The sequence below is a fragment of the Pseudophryne corroboree genome, chromosome 5, assembly GCF_028390025.1.
Source record: "Pseudophryne corroboree isolate aPseCor3 chromosome 5, aPseCor3.hap2, whole genome shotgun sequence".
NCBI classification, from domain to species: Eukaryota; Metazoa; Chordata; class Amphibia; order Anura; family Myobatrachidae; genus Pseudophryne; species Pseudophryne corroboree.
Genome location: NC_086448.1, coordinates 142265672 through 142282118, shown reverse-complemented (window position 1 = coordinate 142282118; position 16447 = coordinate 142265672). Strand labels below are relative to the sequence as shown.

Below are 16447 nucleotides of genomic sequence, written 5' to 3'. Positions count from 1 at the left end.
GATAGGGAGTCTCTACTGCTGAAGGCTGGAGCACACTGCAGGTGTAGAAGGTGTGAAGCCAGAAAGGTATTGCTGTGATGCTGGTGCTTGTAGTTCCACGGGGTAACAGGTACAGGAGAATGTCCAGGAACACGGAGGATCAGGAGAATATCCAGGAACACGGAGGAACAGGATAATATCCAGGAACACGGAGGAACAGGATAACAGGTCCAAACACACGAGTCGCAGGAGTGACACAAAGTTCAGGACAACCTCTGACTCACCCAGCAGCTCCTGATATACCCCCTGACCGGCAGGCATTGGCTGGAGTGAGACAAGGGGGTGCGGCCAAGCTCCGGATTGGCCGCCGCACTTACACTGGGGAATACTGTCATGGCGGCGACCATGCCGCGACCCGGCAGGAACGCGGCGCGCTCACACGCCCGTTGACTCCAAGGGCGCTTCCAGGCCTGAGGGTGCATCCACGAGCAGGGCGACAGGTGACAGCAATGTGCAGTGACCCCAGACGGAGTCCGCTCTGGCGGACCGACATAACAGCGGTGAGTCGATTCCTGACACAGGAGCACCCAGCTTGTTGGGTGCATAGAGGATAAATAGCGAGTCAGATTTTCTGACTCCAGCCGTTCTGGACACCTAAATGTTCAGGGCCCTGACAACGTCTAGCAACTTGGAGTCCTCCAAGTCCCTAGTAGCCGCAGGCACCACAATAGGTTGGTTCAGGTGAAACGCTGAAACCACCTTAGAGAGAAATTGAGGACGAGTCCTCAATTCCGCCCTGTCTGAATGGAAAATCAGATAAGGGCTTTTACAGGATAAAGCCGCCAACTCTGACACGCGCCTGGCCGAGGCCAGGGCCAATAGCATGACCACATTCCATGTGAGATATTTTAACTCCACAGATTTAAGTGGTTCAAACTAATGTGACTTTAGGAACCCCAAAACTACATTGAGATCCCAAGGTGCCACTGGAGGCACAAAAGGAGGCTGTATATGCAGTACCCCTTTTACAAACGTCTGAACTTCAGGGACTGAAGCTAGTTCTTTCTGGAAGAAAAATCGACAGGGCCGAAATTTGAACCTTAATGGACCGCAATTTCAGGCCCATAGACACTCCTGTTTGCAGGAAATGTAGGAATCGACCTAGTTGAAATTCCTCCGTCGGGGCCTTCCTGGCCTCGCACCACACAACATATTTTCGCCAAATGCGGTGATAATGTTTTGCGGTTACATCCTTCCTGGCTTTGATCAGGGTAGGGATGACTTCATCTGGAATGCCCTTTTCCTTCAGGATCCGGCGTTCAACCGCCATGCCGTCAAACGCAGCCGCGGTAAGTCTTGGAACAGACAGGGTCCTTGCTGGAGCAGGTCCCTTCTTAGAGGTAGAGGCCACGGATCCTCCGTGAGCATCTCTTGAAGTTCCGGGTACCAAGTCCTTCTTGGCCAATCCGGAACCACGAATATAGTTCTTACTCCTCTCCGTCTTATAATTCTCACACATACACTGACTGGTACACCCACGGTGTTACCAGAGCGTCCCCAGCTATTGCCTAAGGGTCCCTTGACCTGGCGCAATACCTGTCAAGTTTTTTGTTGAGGCGTGACGCCAACATGTCCACCTTTGGTTTTTCCCAACGGTTTATAATCATGTGGAAGACTTCTGGATGAAGTCCCCACTCTCCCGGGTGGAGGTCATGCCTGCTGAGGAAGTCTGCTTCCCAGTTGTCCACTCCCGGAATGAACACTGCTGACAGTGCTATCACATGATTTTCCGCCCAGCGAAGAATCCTTGCAGCTTCTGCCATTGCCCTCCTGCTTCTTGTGCCGCCCTGTCTGTTTACGTGGGCGACTGCCGTGATGTTGTCCGACTGGATCAACACCGGCTGACCTTGAAGCAGAGGTCTTGCTAAGCTTAGAGCATTGTAAATGGCCCTTAGCTCCAGGATATTTATGTGAAGTGATGTCTCCAGGCTTGACCATAAGCCCTGGAAATTCCTTCCCTGTGTGACTGCTCCCCAGCCTCGTAGGCTGGCATCCGTGGTCACCAGGACCCAGTCCTGAATGCCGAATCTGCGGACCTCTAGAAGATGAGCACTCTGCAACCACCACAGAAGAGACACCCTTGTCCTTGGTGACAGGGTTATCCGCTGATGCATCTGAAGATGCGACCCGGACCATTTGTCCAGCCGGTCCCACTGAAAAGTTCTTGCGTGGAATCTGCCGAATGGGATTGCTTCGTAGGAAGCCACCATTTTTCCCAGGACTCTTGTGCATTGATGCACTGAGACTTGGCTCGGTTTTAGGAGGTTCCTGACTAGCTCGGATAACTCCCTGGCTTTCTCCTCCGGGAGAAACACCTTTTTCTGGACTGTGTCCAGGATCATCCCTAGGAACAGAAGACGAGTCGTCGGAATCAGCTGCGATTTTGGAATATTGAGAATCCAACCGTGCTGCCGCAACACTACCTGAGATAGTGCTACACCGACCTCCAACTGTTCCCTGGATCTTGCCCTTATCAGGAGATCGTCCAAGTAAGGGATAACTAAAACTCCCTTCCTTCGAAGGAGTATCATCATTTCGGCCATTACCTTGGTAAAGACCCGGGGTGCCGTTGACCATCCAAACGGCAGCGTCTGAAACTGATAGTGACAGTTCTGTACCACAAACCTGAAGTACCCTTGGTGAGAAGGGTAAATTGGGACATGAAGGTAAGCATCCTTGATGTCCAGAGACACCATGTAGTCCCCTTCTTCCAGGTTCGCAATCACTGCTCTGAGTGACTCCATCTTGAATTTGAACCTCTGTATGTAAGTGTTCAAAGATTTTAGATTTAAAATCGGTCTCACCGAGCCGTCCGGCTTCGGTACCACAACAGTGTGGAATAATACCCCTTTCCCTGTTGCAGGAGGGGTACCTTGATTATCACCTGCTGGGAATACAGCTTGTGAATGGCTTCCAAAACTGCCTCCCTGTCGGAGGGAGACGTCGGTAAAGCCGACTTTAGGAAACGGCGAGGGGGAGACGTCTCGAATTCCAATTTGTACCCCTGAGATACCACCTGAAGGATCCAGGGGTCTACTTGCGAGTGAGCCCACTGCGCACTGACATTCTTGAGACGGGCCCCCACCATGCCTGAGTCCGCTTGTAAAGCCCCAGCGTCATGCTGAGGGCTTGGCAGAGGCGGGAGAGGGCTTCTGTTCCTGGGAACTGGCTGATTGCTGCAGCCTTTTAACTCTCCCTCTGTCACAGGGCAGAAATGAGGAACCTTTTGCCCGCTTGCCCTTATGGGAACGAAAGGACTGCGCCTGATAATACGGCGTCTTCTTATGTTGAGAGGCGACCTGGGGTAAAAACGTGGATTTCCCAGCTGTTGCCGTGGCCACCAGGTCTGAAAGACCGACCCCAAATAACTCCTCCCCTTTATAAGGCAATACTTCCATATGCCGTTTGGAATCCGCATCACCTGACCACTGTCGTGTCCATAACCCTCTTCTGGCAGAAATGGACAGCGCACTTACTCTTGATGCCAGTCGGCAAATATCCCGCTGTGCATCACGCCTATATAGAAATGCATCTTTTAAATGCTCTATAGGCAATAATATACTGTCCCTATCTAGGGTATCAATATTTTCAGTCAGGGAATCCGACCACGCCAACCCAGCACTGCACATCCAGGCTGAGGCAATTGCTGGTCGCAGTATAACACCAGTATGTGTGTAAATACATTTTAGGATATTCTCCTGCTTTCTATCAGCAGGATCCTTAAGGGCGGCCATCTCAGGAGAGGGTAGAGCCCTTGTTCTTACCAGCGTGTGAGCGCTTTATCCACCCTAGGGGGTGTTTCCCAACGCACCCTAACCTCTGGCGGGAAAGGATATTATCAGTTTTTATCGGGGGAAACCCACGCTTCATCACACACCTCATTTAATTCCTCAGATTCAGGAAAACTACAGGTAGTTTTTCCTCACCGAACATAATACCTTTTTGGTGGTACTCGTATTATCAGAAATGTGTAAAACATTTTTCATTGCCTCAATCATGTAACGTGTGGCCCTACTGGAAGTCACATTTGTCTCTACACCGTCGACAGTGGAGTCAGTATCCGTGTCGGCGTCTGTATATGCCATCTGAGGTAACGGGCGCTTTAGAGCCCCTGACGGCCTATGAGACGTCTGGACAGGCACAAGCTGAGTAGCCGGCTGTCTCATGTCATCAACTGTCTTTTGTAAAGAGCTGACACTGTTAATTCCTTCCAACAGTTCACCCACTCAGGTGTCGACCCCCTAGGGGGTGACATCCCTATTACAGGCAATTGCTCCGCCTACACATCATTTTCCTCCTCATACATGTCGACACAAACGTACCGACACACAGCACACACACAGGGAATGCTCTGATAGAGGACAGGACCCCACTAGCCCTTTGGGGAGACAGAGGGAGAGTTTGCCAGCACACACCAGAGCGCTATATATATACAGGGATAACCTTATATAAGTGTTTTTCCCCTTATAGCTGCTGTATTGTTAATACTGCACCTAATTAGTGCCCCCCTCTCTTTTTAACCCCTTTCTGTAGTGTAGTGACTGCAGGGGAGAGCCAGGGAGCTTCCCTCCAACGGAGCTGTGAGGGAAAATGGCGCCAGTGTGCTGAGGAGATAGGCTCCGCCCCCTTCTCGGCTGCCTTTTCTCCCGCTTTTCAGTGTAATCTGGCAGGGGTTAAAATTCATCCATATAGCCCTGGGGGCTATATGTGATGTATTTTCGCCAGCCAAGGTGTTTTTATTGCTGCTCAGGGCGCCCCCCCTTAGCGCCCTGCACCCTCAGTGACCGAAGTGTGAAGTGTGCTGAGGAACAATGGCGCACAGCTGCAGTGCTGTGCGCTACCTTGGTGAAGACAGGATGTCTTCTGCCGCCGATTTTCCGGACCTCTTCTTGCTTCTGGCTCTGTAAGGGGGCCGGCGGCGCGGCTCTGGGACCGGACTCCATGGCTGGGCCTGTGTTCGATCCCTCTGGAGCTAATGGTGTCCAGTAAGAAGCCCAATCCACTCTGCAAGCAGGTGAGTTCGCTTCTTCTCCCCTTAGTCCCTCGATGCAGTGAGCCTGTTGCCAGCAGGTCTCACTGAAAATAAAAAACCTAAAACTAAACTTTTCACTAAGCAGCTCAGGAGAGCCCCTAGTGTGCACCCTTCTCGTTCGGGCACAAAAATCTTAACTGAGGCTTGGAGGAGGGTCATAGGGGGAGGAACCAGTGCACACCAGGTAGTCCTAAAGCTTTCTTTAGTTTGTGCCCAGTCTCCTGCGGAGCCGCTATTCCCCATGGTCCTTACGGAGTTCCCAGCATCCACTAGGACGTCAGAGAAATAAGATATATGACCCAGGATCCCGGCACAAACTTGACCAGATGTGACTGAAGAATTTTAGATGGGCTCCCACCTGACAGTCATCCAGGCATCGTGTCCACCATCATGCTGAAGGCTTTGAGGAAGCAAAGCCTGAGCACTGTTCCTGAGCACCTGCAGTTGCTGGTTTGTGTGGTTTACCTCTTGTGCCTCTGGAGGCCTTAGAAGCACCTCTGGATTTGCCCTTAAACTTGGCCATCCAAAAGGACTGTAAATTTGAAGCTGAATAAGCTTTCCTTGCTGGGGGAGCTGCGGAAGGAAGATATGTAGACTTATCTACAGTAGCTTTTGAGATCCATTTGTCTAGTTTGTTTCCAAACAATGTTTCTCCTGTGAATGGTAGGCCTTCCACGCCTTTCCTGGAGTCCGCATCAGCAGTCCACTGGCGTAGCCACAATCACCTGCGTGCTGACACTGCCATAGCGGTGGTGCGTGCATTAAGCAAGCCGATCTCTTTTATGGCTTCCACTATAAAGTTTGAAGAGTCATGTATATGCGGCAGGAGTAAAACAACATCTAACCCCCCAATTAGGTTACCTGACCATTTAGCAATAGCTTTTGCACACATGCACATGCCACCCCAGCAGCTGTGTACAATGATTTGAGTGTAATCTCAATTGTATGATCAGCCGTCTCTTTTAGAGAGGCTGTACCACGGACAGGCAATACCATTTTTCGTGACAGCCTATAGACTGATGCGTCCACTATCGGTGGATTTTCCCATTTTTTTTCCTATCCTCCAGAGGAAAAGGAAAAGATGAAAGCAACCTTTTAAGGATTTGAAACTTCTTATCAGGATTAACCCACGGTTCTATAAACAGGGTATTCAATCCCTTTGACGCAGGAAAAGTGACTTCTTTTTTACATTAAAATAAGATTCCTCACACTCCTCTGACACCTTATCAGGAATTTGCAGAACAGCTATGATAGCCTCTATAAGAGTCACTATTCCCTGTGACAAAGTAGCATCCCCCCCTCCAAATCCACCTCAACCTCCTCCATGTCTGACCCGTCAGTGTCAGAGTCAGACTGCAGGATATGGGCCAGATATCGTTCTTTCTGACAAATGGGAGGGGATTGAGACGCTGGTTTGGGGACTGAGTCTTTATTCATAAACATATCCACAGTCTGTCTTAAGTATTGCGTCTCTTTATCATTGTGGGATAATTTCGTAGAAATATTTGAGAACATTCCCTTAATGGAATTAACCCACCCTGGTTCAGCCCCGCTATTCTGGGAAGGTGTACTGCCCTGAGTACCCAGTAGTGAGCCCCCTGGTGAAGAGGAACACTCTGCTGTACAAGAAACACACTCTTTGCCTGACATAATGTAAATGTGACAACACACACACACACACACACACACACACACACACACACACACACACACACACACACACACACACACAGCAAAAGGTTAAGCACAATGAACCCACAAAGAGCCCTTCAGGGAGACACAGAGTTATTTGGAGCCAGCCCCCAATGCGCCCTTATCACTAATGCTGAGTCGCAGACTAAGTACCCTGATAATAATCGCCCCCCCCCCCCCCCCCACCGCTATGACCCCCTGGTACCGCTGAGGTAATCTGAGTCTCTCCGGAGGAGCTGCGCTTCCCTGTCAGTCGGCATCTATGTCCACTACAGAGGGAAAATGGCGCTGGGGAGCTGCTGGATCCACTCATAGTGAAGTCCCCGCCACTTCAATGGCGCACGGTCTTCACGCTTTTTTTATACTGGCTGAGGTAATTTTTAGTGCTTAAAATTGAGAGAAAACTGTTTTAAGGCTGTTTTTACCAGTGTGGGTACTGTGTACAGTGTACTGAGATGCAGCTGTGTACTGTGTCTGGAGACGCATTCCGCCCCAGTTAGTAGCCGTGTGTCTCCGTACCCTCATACCACCATAATGGCCGGCACCCGCTAGCCAGGACCCCGGCTTAGTACTCACAAATCTTCATTCTTCTGGCTCTGTTAGGGGTGGCGGCGTGCTGCGGGACCTTTAACCCTCAAAGAGGTTGGGCCATTCCCCCCCCTAAGTCCCACAAAGCAGGCAGGCTGGTGATAACCAGCCCTGCTTGAAAATAACTAACATATAAAATAAATGCAGAAATCTCTTCAGGAGCTTCCATAAGCGTGACCGGCTCCTCCAGGTACATTTTCTAAACTGAGTCTGGTAAGAGGGCAATAGAGGGAGGAGCCAGCTCACACTATCAAATTCTTAAAGTGCCCATGGCTCCTAGTGGACCTGTCTATACCCCATGGTACTAAATGGAAACCCAGTATCCTCTAGGACGTAAGAGAAATAGGGGAATAACATAGATATGCACTATTTAAACATAGTTTGTGCTAAAGGGTGAGAAGTGGGCTAATTTACACTTCCCCAGCGGCTTCTATTGTCTGCAGCTGCCGGGTGGGGGTTCCTGCTGTGCTGGCTGATCGGTGGGTTAATTTACACTTCCCCAGCGGCTTCTATTGTCTTCAGCCACCGGGTGGGGGGTGCTGTTGTGCTGGCCGATCAGCATTGATCTGCAGCACCACAAACACTGGGGCATGGTGTAGAGAAGAAGGGGGGAACTTCCAGTCCCCCTGAGAGTGGCAGCTGCGGGAAGTTTCTCTTCCCTGCAGCTGCACACGCTCTGTATCTGACTGGTCGCATCCTGTGCAGTGACCATATCAGATAAAGCATTTGTTTGTGTGGTGACATCTGATGCAACCATGCCAGGCAAGTGGTTAATCCAATGAGAACATTGAGGGTCCTTGTATAAATTAGTTTCAGAATCTAATTGATGGGTCCCCATAGTTTCTCATATTTCACTCCTGGTATGTACCTTGAAGGCTTTTATATAAAAATGTTTTACACTTACATAAATACATTGGTGTGTCACATCTCCAACATATAGCGTAGCGATAAATCAGTTTTACACCATGTGGCGTAGGGGTAAATGTATTACCCTCCGTTATGGGGGAGAAGCAGTATTAGTGCATGTTATGTGCACTGATACCGATTCTCCCCATGTATGACAGCTGCGGTGCCGGCTCAGTGATATATCGGTGCAGCTCTCTAAAAGCTAGCAGGCCGATAGCAGGCATATATGAGGGTGCAGCTGCTGACTGTTCCAACACCTGCAGCTGTCAATTTCGACAGCTGCAGGTGGCGATGCCCTATCTTCACATCAGGGACAGGGCTGTCCCTGACTGTGGTGGATGCTGGCTCTGGAATGCACAGGGGATCTCGCATGAGTAGCGAGAACTTACGCATTCGCAGAGGAGCCAGACAGACATGGAGACACAGCGCATCAGCACTAAGCACACTGCTGTGTGCTCAGGGGGGGGGCATCACTGGAGAAGGGAGCTTTCGCTCTCCCAGTTGGCAGACAAGATGTTTATACATCTTGTCTATGTCCCTTACTGCTTTGCCTCAGTAGTGAGATGAAGCAGGAAGTATTATAGCAGCACAATCAGTGCCGCTATAATACAATTACCCCATAGTACCATAAGCAATTCACTGACTCAATTATGAGGTAGTTCCTTTTATAAATAAACCACCTTCAATGTTATAAGGCCACAAAAATATATACTGTAGCACAGTGGTGCAAGTAGAAATATTTTCTTAGTGGTATTGAGTGCCGAAAATGGGCGTGGTTATGTGTGTAAGGGTGTGTGGTCACATGCTCTAGTGGGAGTGGCTACATGACACTAGGGGCGTGGCCACATGAAAGCCCCTTTTTTTAGGGGGGGGGGAATCTAGAGGTAAGGCTAAAAATACATAGTATTGCCTCCAGTATAATAGAAATATACAGTAATGTCCCCAGTTTAATAACAATATATAGTATTGGCTCCATTATAACAGGAAAATACAGCCACTTTCGCACTCCCAGTAACCGTGACAAAGTGGGAGGAGCCGTCATGCTGCCAAGCACCATGGCCTTGTTGCTTTGTGGCACATTATAATTGTTGTAATGGCAAAGTGTGTGGCAGGTGGTACTGCGTACCTGCTGCCAAGTTCTTATGGGTACTCCGTACCCGAGCGTACCCACATACTTGCACCGCTGCTGTAGCATCAAGATTACAAAAAACACTGCCCCTGGTGGATGCCTACAATACTGCAATATAAACCATTAGACTGATTATCTATATTCTCCACAATGTATACAATCTTATGATGCTCTACACTTGATACAGCTGCCTGCTGTAATATTTACTATCTATATTGTTTTCTGACATTGGACTCTCATTGTGGGGTTACTCAGTGTACTTCCTACTAGTACTGGTTTTTACCAACAGAGTTGACATAAGTGCATGTTCCTTCTTAAGAAGATTCAATCTCTTCTCCTTCAGAGTTGATTATATCCTCATGCACTCTCACTCACCTGTTCACTGCTATCGTAGCACACAAGTGGGTAGCAGAAACAGGAGATTAGCAGAGCAGCGTCACAAGAGGATTCAGGGGTGCGGCCGGCACCCGAGTGTCATTTGCCGAGGGGTGACACCAAAATGCTGCACTGTAACATTATGTGCAGCACTCGGCTCCTGTCACTGTGTAGGAGCCGACACTGCACTCCCCGGGGGCAGCTTGCATCTCCCGAAACCCTAGAGTCACGAAAAGCGGTCGGGATGTGAAGCTCCGCTCCTCCTGAAAAGCCCCATCCCCTTCTCATGAAGCCCCATCCCCCTACTTAGAAATTTCTCTCTTTGAGTGCCCATATTCTGCCTTATAAGGTGCAACATTATCTTTTCCTTTGGATTTTATTGTTCATAGATGCAATATTGAGGCATCCACCAGGGGCAGTGTTTTCGGAATCCAGCAGCTATATATTTTTGCGAGCTCATAATATTGAAGGTGGTTTATTTATATAAGCAACTACCTCATAATTGAATGAGTGAATTTCTTATGGGACTTGGTCACATGGTGTAAAATTGATTTATTACTAAGACACATGTACACCGATGTATTTATGAATTGCACCACAAATCGCACATTTACCAACAATCATAACTGCTGTTGTTTTTTTTAGAGGGAGAGGCTCCTCTTCGGCTCCTTACACTGTCCGTATGACAGTGAGAAGCTAGCTGCTGACTGCCTGTAGGTGGAGCTGCAGCGAAGCGAGCAGCTCCTCTCAGGCACTGGCTATACCATACCTCCCAACTTTTTTCTCATCTGAGGAGGGAAACTTTTGCGCGCCTTCGGCGTGCGTTCGATTTTAGGGGGCGAGCCTAATGGAAAAGGGGCGTGGCCTCTCGGCAAATGCCGCGATCGCAAGCCATGCCCCGTTTTCGTCATTATGGGGGCATGAACACCGCTGTGAGAGCTGCTGGTCATGCCCCCTCTCCCTCTCTGCCGTGAATAGACACTGTGCGCATGTGCACAGCATCTATTCACCGCTGCTCTGCTCAGAGCAGCGAGTGACAGGGGGGATCTCCCAAATGCCCCCCACCCGCGGGACACTGCGACCCGCGGGTGGGACAACGGGACAGACCATGAAAAACGGGACTGTCCCACCGAAATCGTGACAGTTTGGAGGTATGCTATACACAGGGCTTGTTTGAAACAGTCGGGTGAGGCCAGGGCGGTGTTCAACATTCACAGTGAATCTGCAGCAGCCAGGTATGTCTCTTACATACTGTACAGTATGTCAGGAGGTAAAGGATGTATCATTTTATAGCAGGGCTGGCCAAACCGGTCCTCGAGATCTACCAACAGTTCATGTTTTCCAGGCCTCCTGGAGATCTGTAGAATAGTCAGTTAGGAATGAATGCAGCACATCTTAATTAGTAATTACTACACCTGTGCAACAGCTAGGTGGTCTGGAAAATGTGTACTGTTGGTAGATCTCGAGGACTGGTTTGGCCAGCCCTGAGCTAAAATAACCGTCGACCCATCTGTAGGTACCAGCAGGCCGTTGATGCCCTGTGTGCTGGTGCATGTGGTTTTCCAAGTACCGGCATGTGGGTGAGGCTTGATGGTACCTGTAGTCCACCTGTCAAAGACAAAATTAATTGAACTTTTACACAACTGCTAATAACTCTGCACCAACCGCCCAGGGGTGTTGGGGTTAGAGTGGTCCTTCACCCTAGCCTAGGAAGAGGCGACCCTTTATTGAGGATTTTGAGAAATCCCAGGGCTGTGGTGATTAGTTGAGGGGGATAAATGCTTTGGCTGGGGAAACCTGTCAAGTTTGTCCCCTAGCTGTGGCATTACCCCCCTCAAAGGGTTACGGTTGGTAGGTCGAAACAACTTAGGTCGACACTCATTAAGTCGACCACTAAAGGCTAACAATGCTACTAGGTCGACATGCATTATGTCGACATGTACTAGGTCGATAGATCAAAAGGTGGACATGAGTTTTTCTAATTTTTTTCAATCTTTTAGATTTTTCATGCTTAACGATACACATGGACTACGTTTGGAATAGTAATCTGTGCCGAGCGAAGTGGTAGCAGAGCATGGCACCTTGCCCGAAGCATGGCAAGCGAAGCGAGCCATGCGAGAGGACACGGTGCACTAATATGGGTTCCCCATCACTTTACGGAGAAAACGACACCAAAAACAGTGAAAGACCTCATGTCGACCTTTTCACCTGTCGACCTAGTACATGTCAACCTAACGCCCATGTCGACCTAATGACAATGTCGACCTAATAGAACTGTCGACCTTCAGTGGTTGACCTAATGAGTGTCGACCTAAGTTGGGTTGACCCAACGACTCATATCCCCTAGAAAAAAAGGGGGGGGGGGGCAACTACATATTTTTTCTCCCATATTTCCAGCACCAGGACTGGCTCAAAAGCCCAGTGCTAGTTCAATCAAATTCAGGCGACCTTCACGCCATTTTCCCTCCATATTTCCTGAACCAGGACCATCTCACAAAGCTTCGGTGCTAGTTATGCTTTTAGGTAGGGGGGACTCCATGACATTTTTTCCCTAAAATGAACCCTTTAATTTGCTTAAAAGACAAAAGAATGCACAGTTCTTTAGGACAGCTACGATCATCTTTCCTGACATGCTGGGGAACGCCCAGCACGGGGCTAGACCGCCCCGCATGTCAGTGCCGCCCCCCTCCTCGCAGAAGTGCAAAGGCATTGCACAGCGGTGATGCCTTTGTACTTCAGGAGTAGCTCCCGACCAGCGCAGCTTTAGCGTGCTGGCCGGGAGCTACTCCTCGCTCCCTGGCCCGCAGCGGCTGCGTATGACATCACGCAGCCGTTGTGGCCCACCCCCGGTCCGGTCACGCCAGCATTGGCCAGGCAGCGCCTACGAAACGGCGGCCAAACACCGCCGTTTCGCCCTCTCCCGCTCATCGATGTCAATCAGGCTGAGGCGATCGCTGTCCTGCTATGGCCTTCGGCCGTCCCACATGCGCAGGCGCACTACGGCGCATGCGCAGCAGGGACCCCGTTCGCTCTGGTGCGTTAAAACGCAGTGAGCAAACGGGTCGGAATGACCCCCTTTGTGAATTGTGTTGCAATCTTGATGCAAATTTATTATTAAAAAAATTGTAATTTGCATTGGTACCAATATTATTTTGACAATGTTTTTTCCAATGGTAATTTGCCGCAATTTGGTTGTGAAGTCGAGTTTGACAAGGATTATTTGACACAAGATTTTAATGTATTTTTCATTAAAAGTTATATGTTAACACACAGACACATAACAAGACAAGTGCCCCAACAAAGAGAGTCTACTTTTCTTCATAAAAGTTTGCAAACTTGTTCTCTGACTATGGGGAGCACCACCAATCAGGCATATCACCCAAATAGTTATGGGGTAAAAATATTTATGTTGGTCCATGTGATAATTACATTTAAAGGATGACTTTGTTTCTGTGCAGAATCTCCCCCACAGCAAACAGTATATTCTTAGTCTAATTTATACAGTAACTCAGTATAATACTGTAATGCACCTATTGTTTCATACAACATTTGTAATTTAAGCTGATTTCCACATTGCTTTGTTGTTTTTTGATTATTGACAAGCGATGCATACAGGGCCGGCGCTTACATCAGGCAGTTTTAGGCAGCTGCCTATGGGTGGGGAGCCTGAAGGGGTGGCCAGCTGAGGCTGTCCCAGAGAATACAGTGGATTCATAGGCATGCAAACGGGGTATGCCTGGTGCGTACAGGCACACCCTAATGTAGATACTAGAGCCGCAAGTATGCGGGCAGGTACACTCGGGGACAGCGCCGCCCGCCGCACACTTTACACCTATGTCCAGGCCCGTTGCCTCCCGCTTTGCCAGGTTGCTGGGAGACAGGACCTGTGCAGCGCGACACCAAAATTACTGACAGCTGCGCCCGCGGCTCATAGAGACACACAGGTGAGAGAGAGCGGCTGCCAGTGAACGGGGGAAGGATTGCTGAGAGACACAGAGTGAGAAGGGATATTGGGAGACACAGATTGGGGGGGCAGTTATTGAGAGACACAGAGTGATGGAGAGAGGGTTGCTGAGTGAAAGTAAGGGGGGGGCAGTTTAAGTGACAGTGAGGAGGGGTTGCTGAAAGACAGAGTAAGGGCAGGAGAGTGAGGGGGGTGGCATAAGTTTTGCCTAGGGTGCCAAATTACCTTGCACTGGCCCTGGATGCATAGCAAAATAGCCGGGGTGACTACAATAATAACTGCCAATACCCTTTTAGGAAAATTGTACAATACCTGACGGAGCAATGCCTTAAATGAAAGAGATCGCAGCCTCATGGTTAAATTTTCTTCAGACTTTCCAAACATGAACCCCTAAAAAAATACAAAGTCACAATAAATGTGTGCATTCAAACTCCATTTAAAAGATGATTTTGTTACATAAGTTGTCTAAAAGAAGAGACATATGACCGAAACAGAGATGGATTATCCACAGGCTTTTTTGAATGATGGATTGGTGATGGGCCCAAAACCTGGAAATTACTTAGGGCCCCATTGGGTCTTAATCAGGTTCTGGACCTAAATAATATAATAGGATTTTAATTACCCACCGGTGAATCCTTTTCTCGTAGTCCGTAGAGGATACCGGGGATCCATTTAGTACCATGGGTATAGATGGATCCACTAGGAGCCATGGCACTTTAAGAATTTGATAGTGTGGGCTGGCTCCTCCCTCTATGCCCCTCCTACCAGACTCAGTCTAGGAAACTGTGCCCAAGGATGGACATACTTTGAGAGAAGGATATAAAAGGATAGTGGTGAGATTCCGAACCAGCACACACAAACAAGAGGAAAGCTAAGCTAACCAAACTTCAAACAGGGGGGGGGGGGGGGGGGGGGGGCTTATTATGAATTGATCACAGCAGGAACTTTGTTAGCAGTTGGGAAAAACCATGTGCACTGCAGGGGAGGCAGATATAAAATGTGCAGAGAGAGTTAGATTTGGGTGTGGTGTGTTACATAGTAACATAGTATCTAAGGTTGAAAAAAGACAATTGTCCATCGAGTTCAACCTATTCGTGGTCTCCTATGAAGGATTATTTTGTATTAATTTTGACTGATGTTGATGACTGACGTTACGTTTTACTCCTCTTTTTTATAATAACCATAGTGCGTAACTATGCCCCGTAACCCTGGATATCCTTATCCATTAGGAATTTATCTAACCCATTCTTAAAGGTGTGGACTTAGTTGGCCATTACAACTCCCTCAGGCAGGGAATTCCAAACACGTATCATCCTTACTGTAAAAAAGCCTTTAAGCCGTATTGTGCGGAATCTCCTCTCCTCTAACCTGAGCGAGTGTCCACGCATTCTCTGTGTTGAGCTAACCAAAAACAGGTCCTGCGCAAGATCTGTATATTGTCCCCTTATATATTTGTAGATGTTGATCAGGTCCCCTCTTAATCTCCTCTTTTCCAGTGTAAACATGCCTGGTCTTGCAAGCCTTTCCTCGTATTCCAGCGTCTCCATACCCTTAATTAGTTTGATCGCCCGCCTCTGAACCTTTTCTAGCTCCAGGATATCCTTTTGTAGTATAGTGCCCAGAATTGTACACAGTATTCAAGGTGTGGCCTCACAAGTGATTTATATAACGGGAGTATAATACTCTCGTCCCAAACATCAATTCCCCATTTTATGCATGCTAATATCTTATTAGCCTTCTTTGCTGCAGTCCTACTTTGGGTACTACTGCTTAGTTTGCTATCTATGAGGACACCTAAGTCCTTTGCCAGTACAGAATCCCCTAATTTTACCCCATTTAGTAGGTAGGTGTTATTTTTGTTCTTGTTACCACATTGCATTACCTTACACTTGTCTGTATTGAAGCGCATTCTCCATTTCGCTGCCCAAGTTTCTAATTTAACTAAGTCGTTCTGAAGCGACTCAGCATCTCCCTCCGCATTTATAACTTTACACAATTTGGTATCATCTGCCAAAATTTACACCATGCTCTCTAGACCTTCTTTTAGGTCGTTAATGAAAATATTGAACAATAGCGGTCCTAATACTGAGCCTTGCGGCACACCACTTAGTACTTGAGTCCAAGTTGAAAAAGATCCATTAACCACAACGCACTGCTCCCTATTATCTAACCAGTTTTTGACCCAAGTGCATATTGTGCTTCCTAGCCCTGTTTCTTGTAACTTGTAGATAAGTCTCATGTGTAGTACAGTGTCGAATGCTTTGGCAAAATCTAAAAAGATTACATCAACGTCTTTACCCTGATCTAGGTTTGCGCTTACTGTTTCATAAAAGCCAAGTAAGTTGGTTTGACAGGATCTGTCCTTCATAAACCCATGTTGATTCCTTTTAATTACCTTATTGACTTCAAGGAACTTCTGAATACTATCTCTTAGAATACCTTCCAATACTTTCCCCACTATAAATGTAAGACTAACTGGTCTATAATTACCTGGTTCAGCTTAACTTCCCTTTTTGAATATAGGCACTACTTCAGCTATACGCCAGTCTTTGGGAACCATACCTGATATTACTGAATCCTTAAAGATCAAAAATAGCGGTTTTGCAAGTTCAGAGTGAAGCTCCATTAGAACCCTTGGGTGAATATACCATCGGGACCTGGTGACTTATTAATCTATAAATGTTTTAATCGGCCACGGACTACTTCCTCGCTTAAATAAGTA

The 16447-nt window shown here is 48.1% G+C and overlaps 1 protein-coding gene across 1 annotated transcript in view; it reads right to left on the bottom strand.

The window, feature by feature from the left end:
- Positions 1 to 16447, bottom strand: part of LOC134929573 (ATP-dependent translocase ABCB1-like) — a 723752-nt gene that overhangs the window by 199510 nt on the left and 507795 nt on the right. Inside the window, exon 15 of the mRNA XM_063925164.1 lies at positions 14038 to 14115. Coding sequence (XP_063781234.1) covers positions 14038 to 14115 — 78 coding nt within the window. The remainder of the gene's footprint in view (positions 1 to 14037; positions 14116 to 16447) is intronic.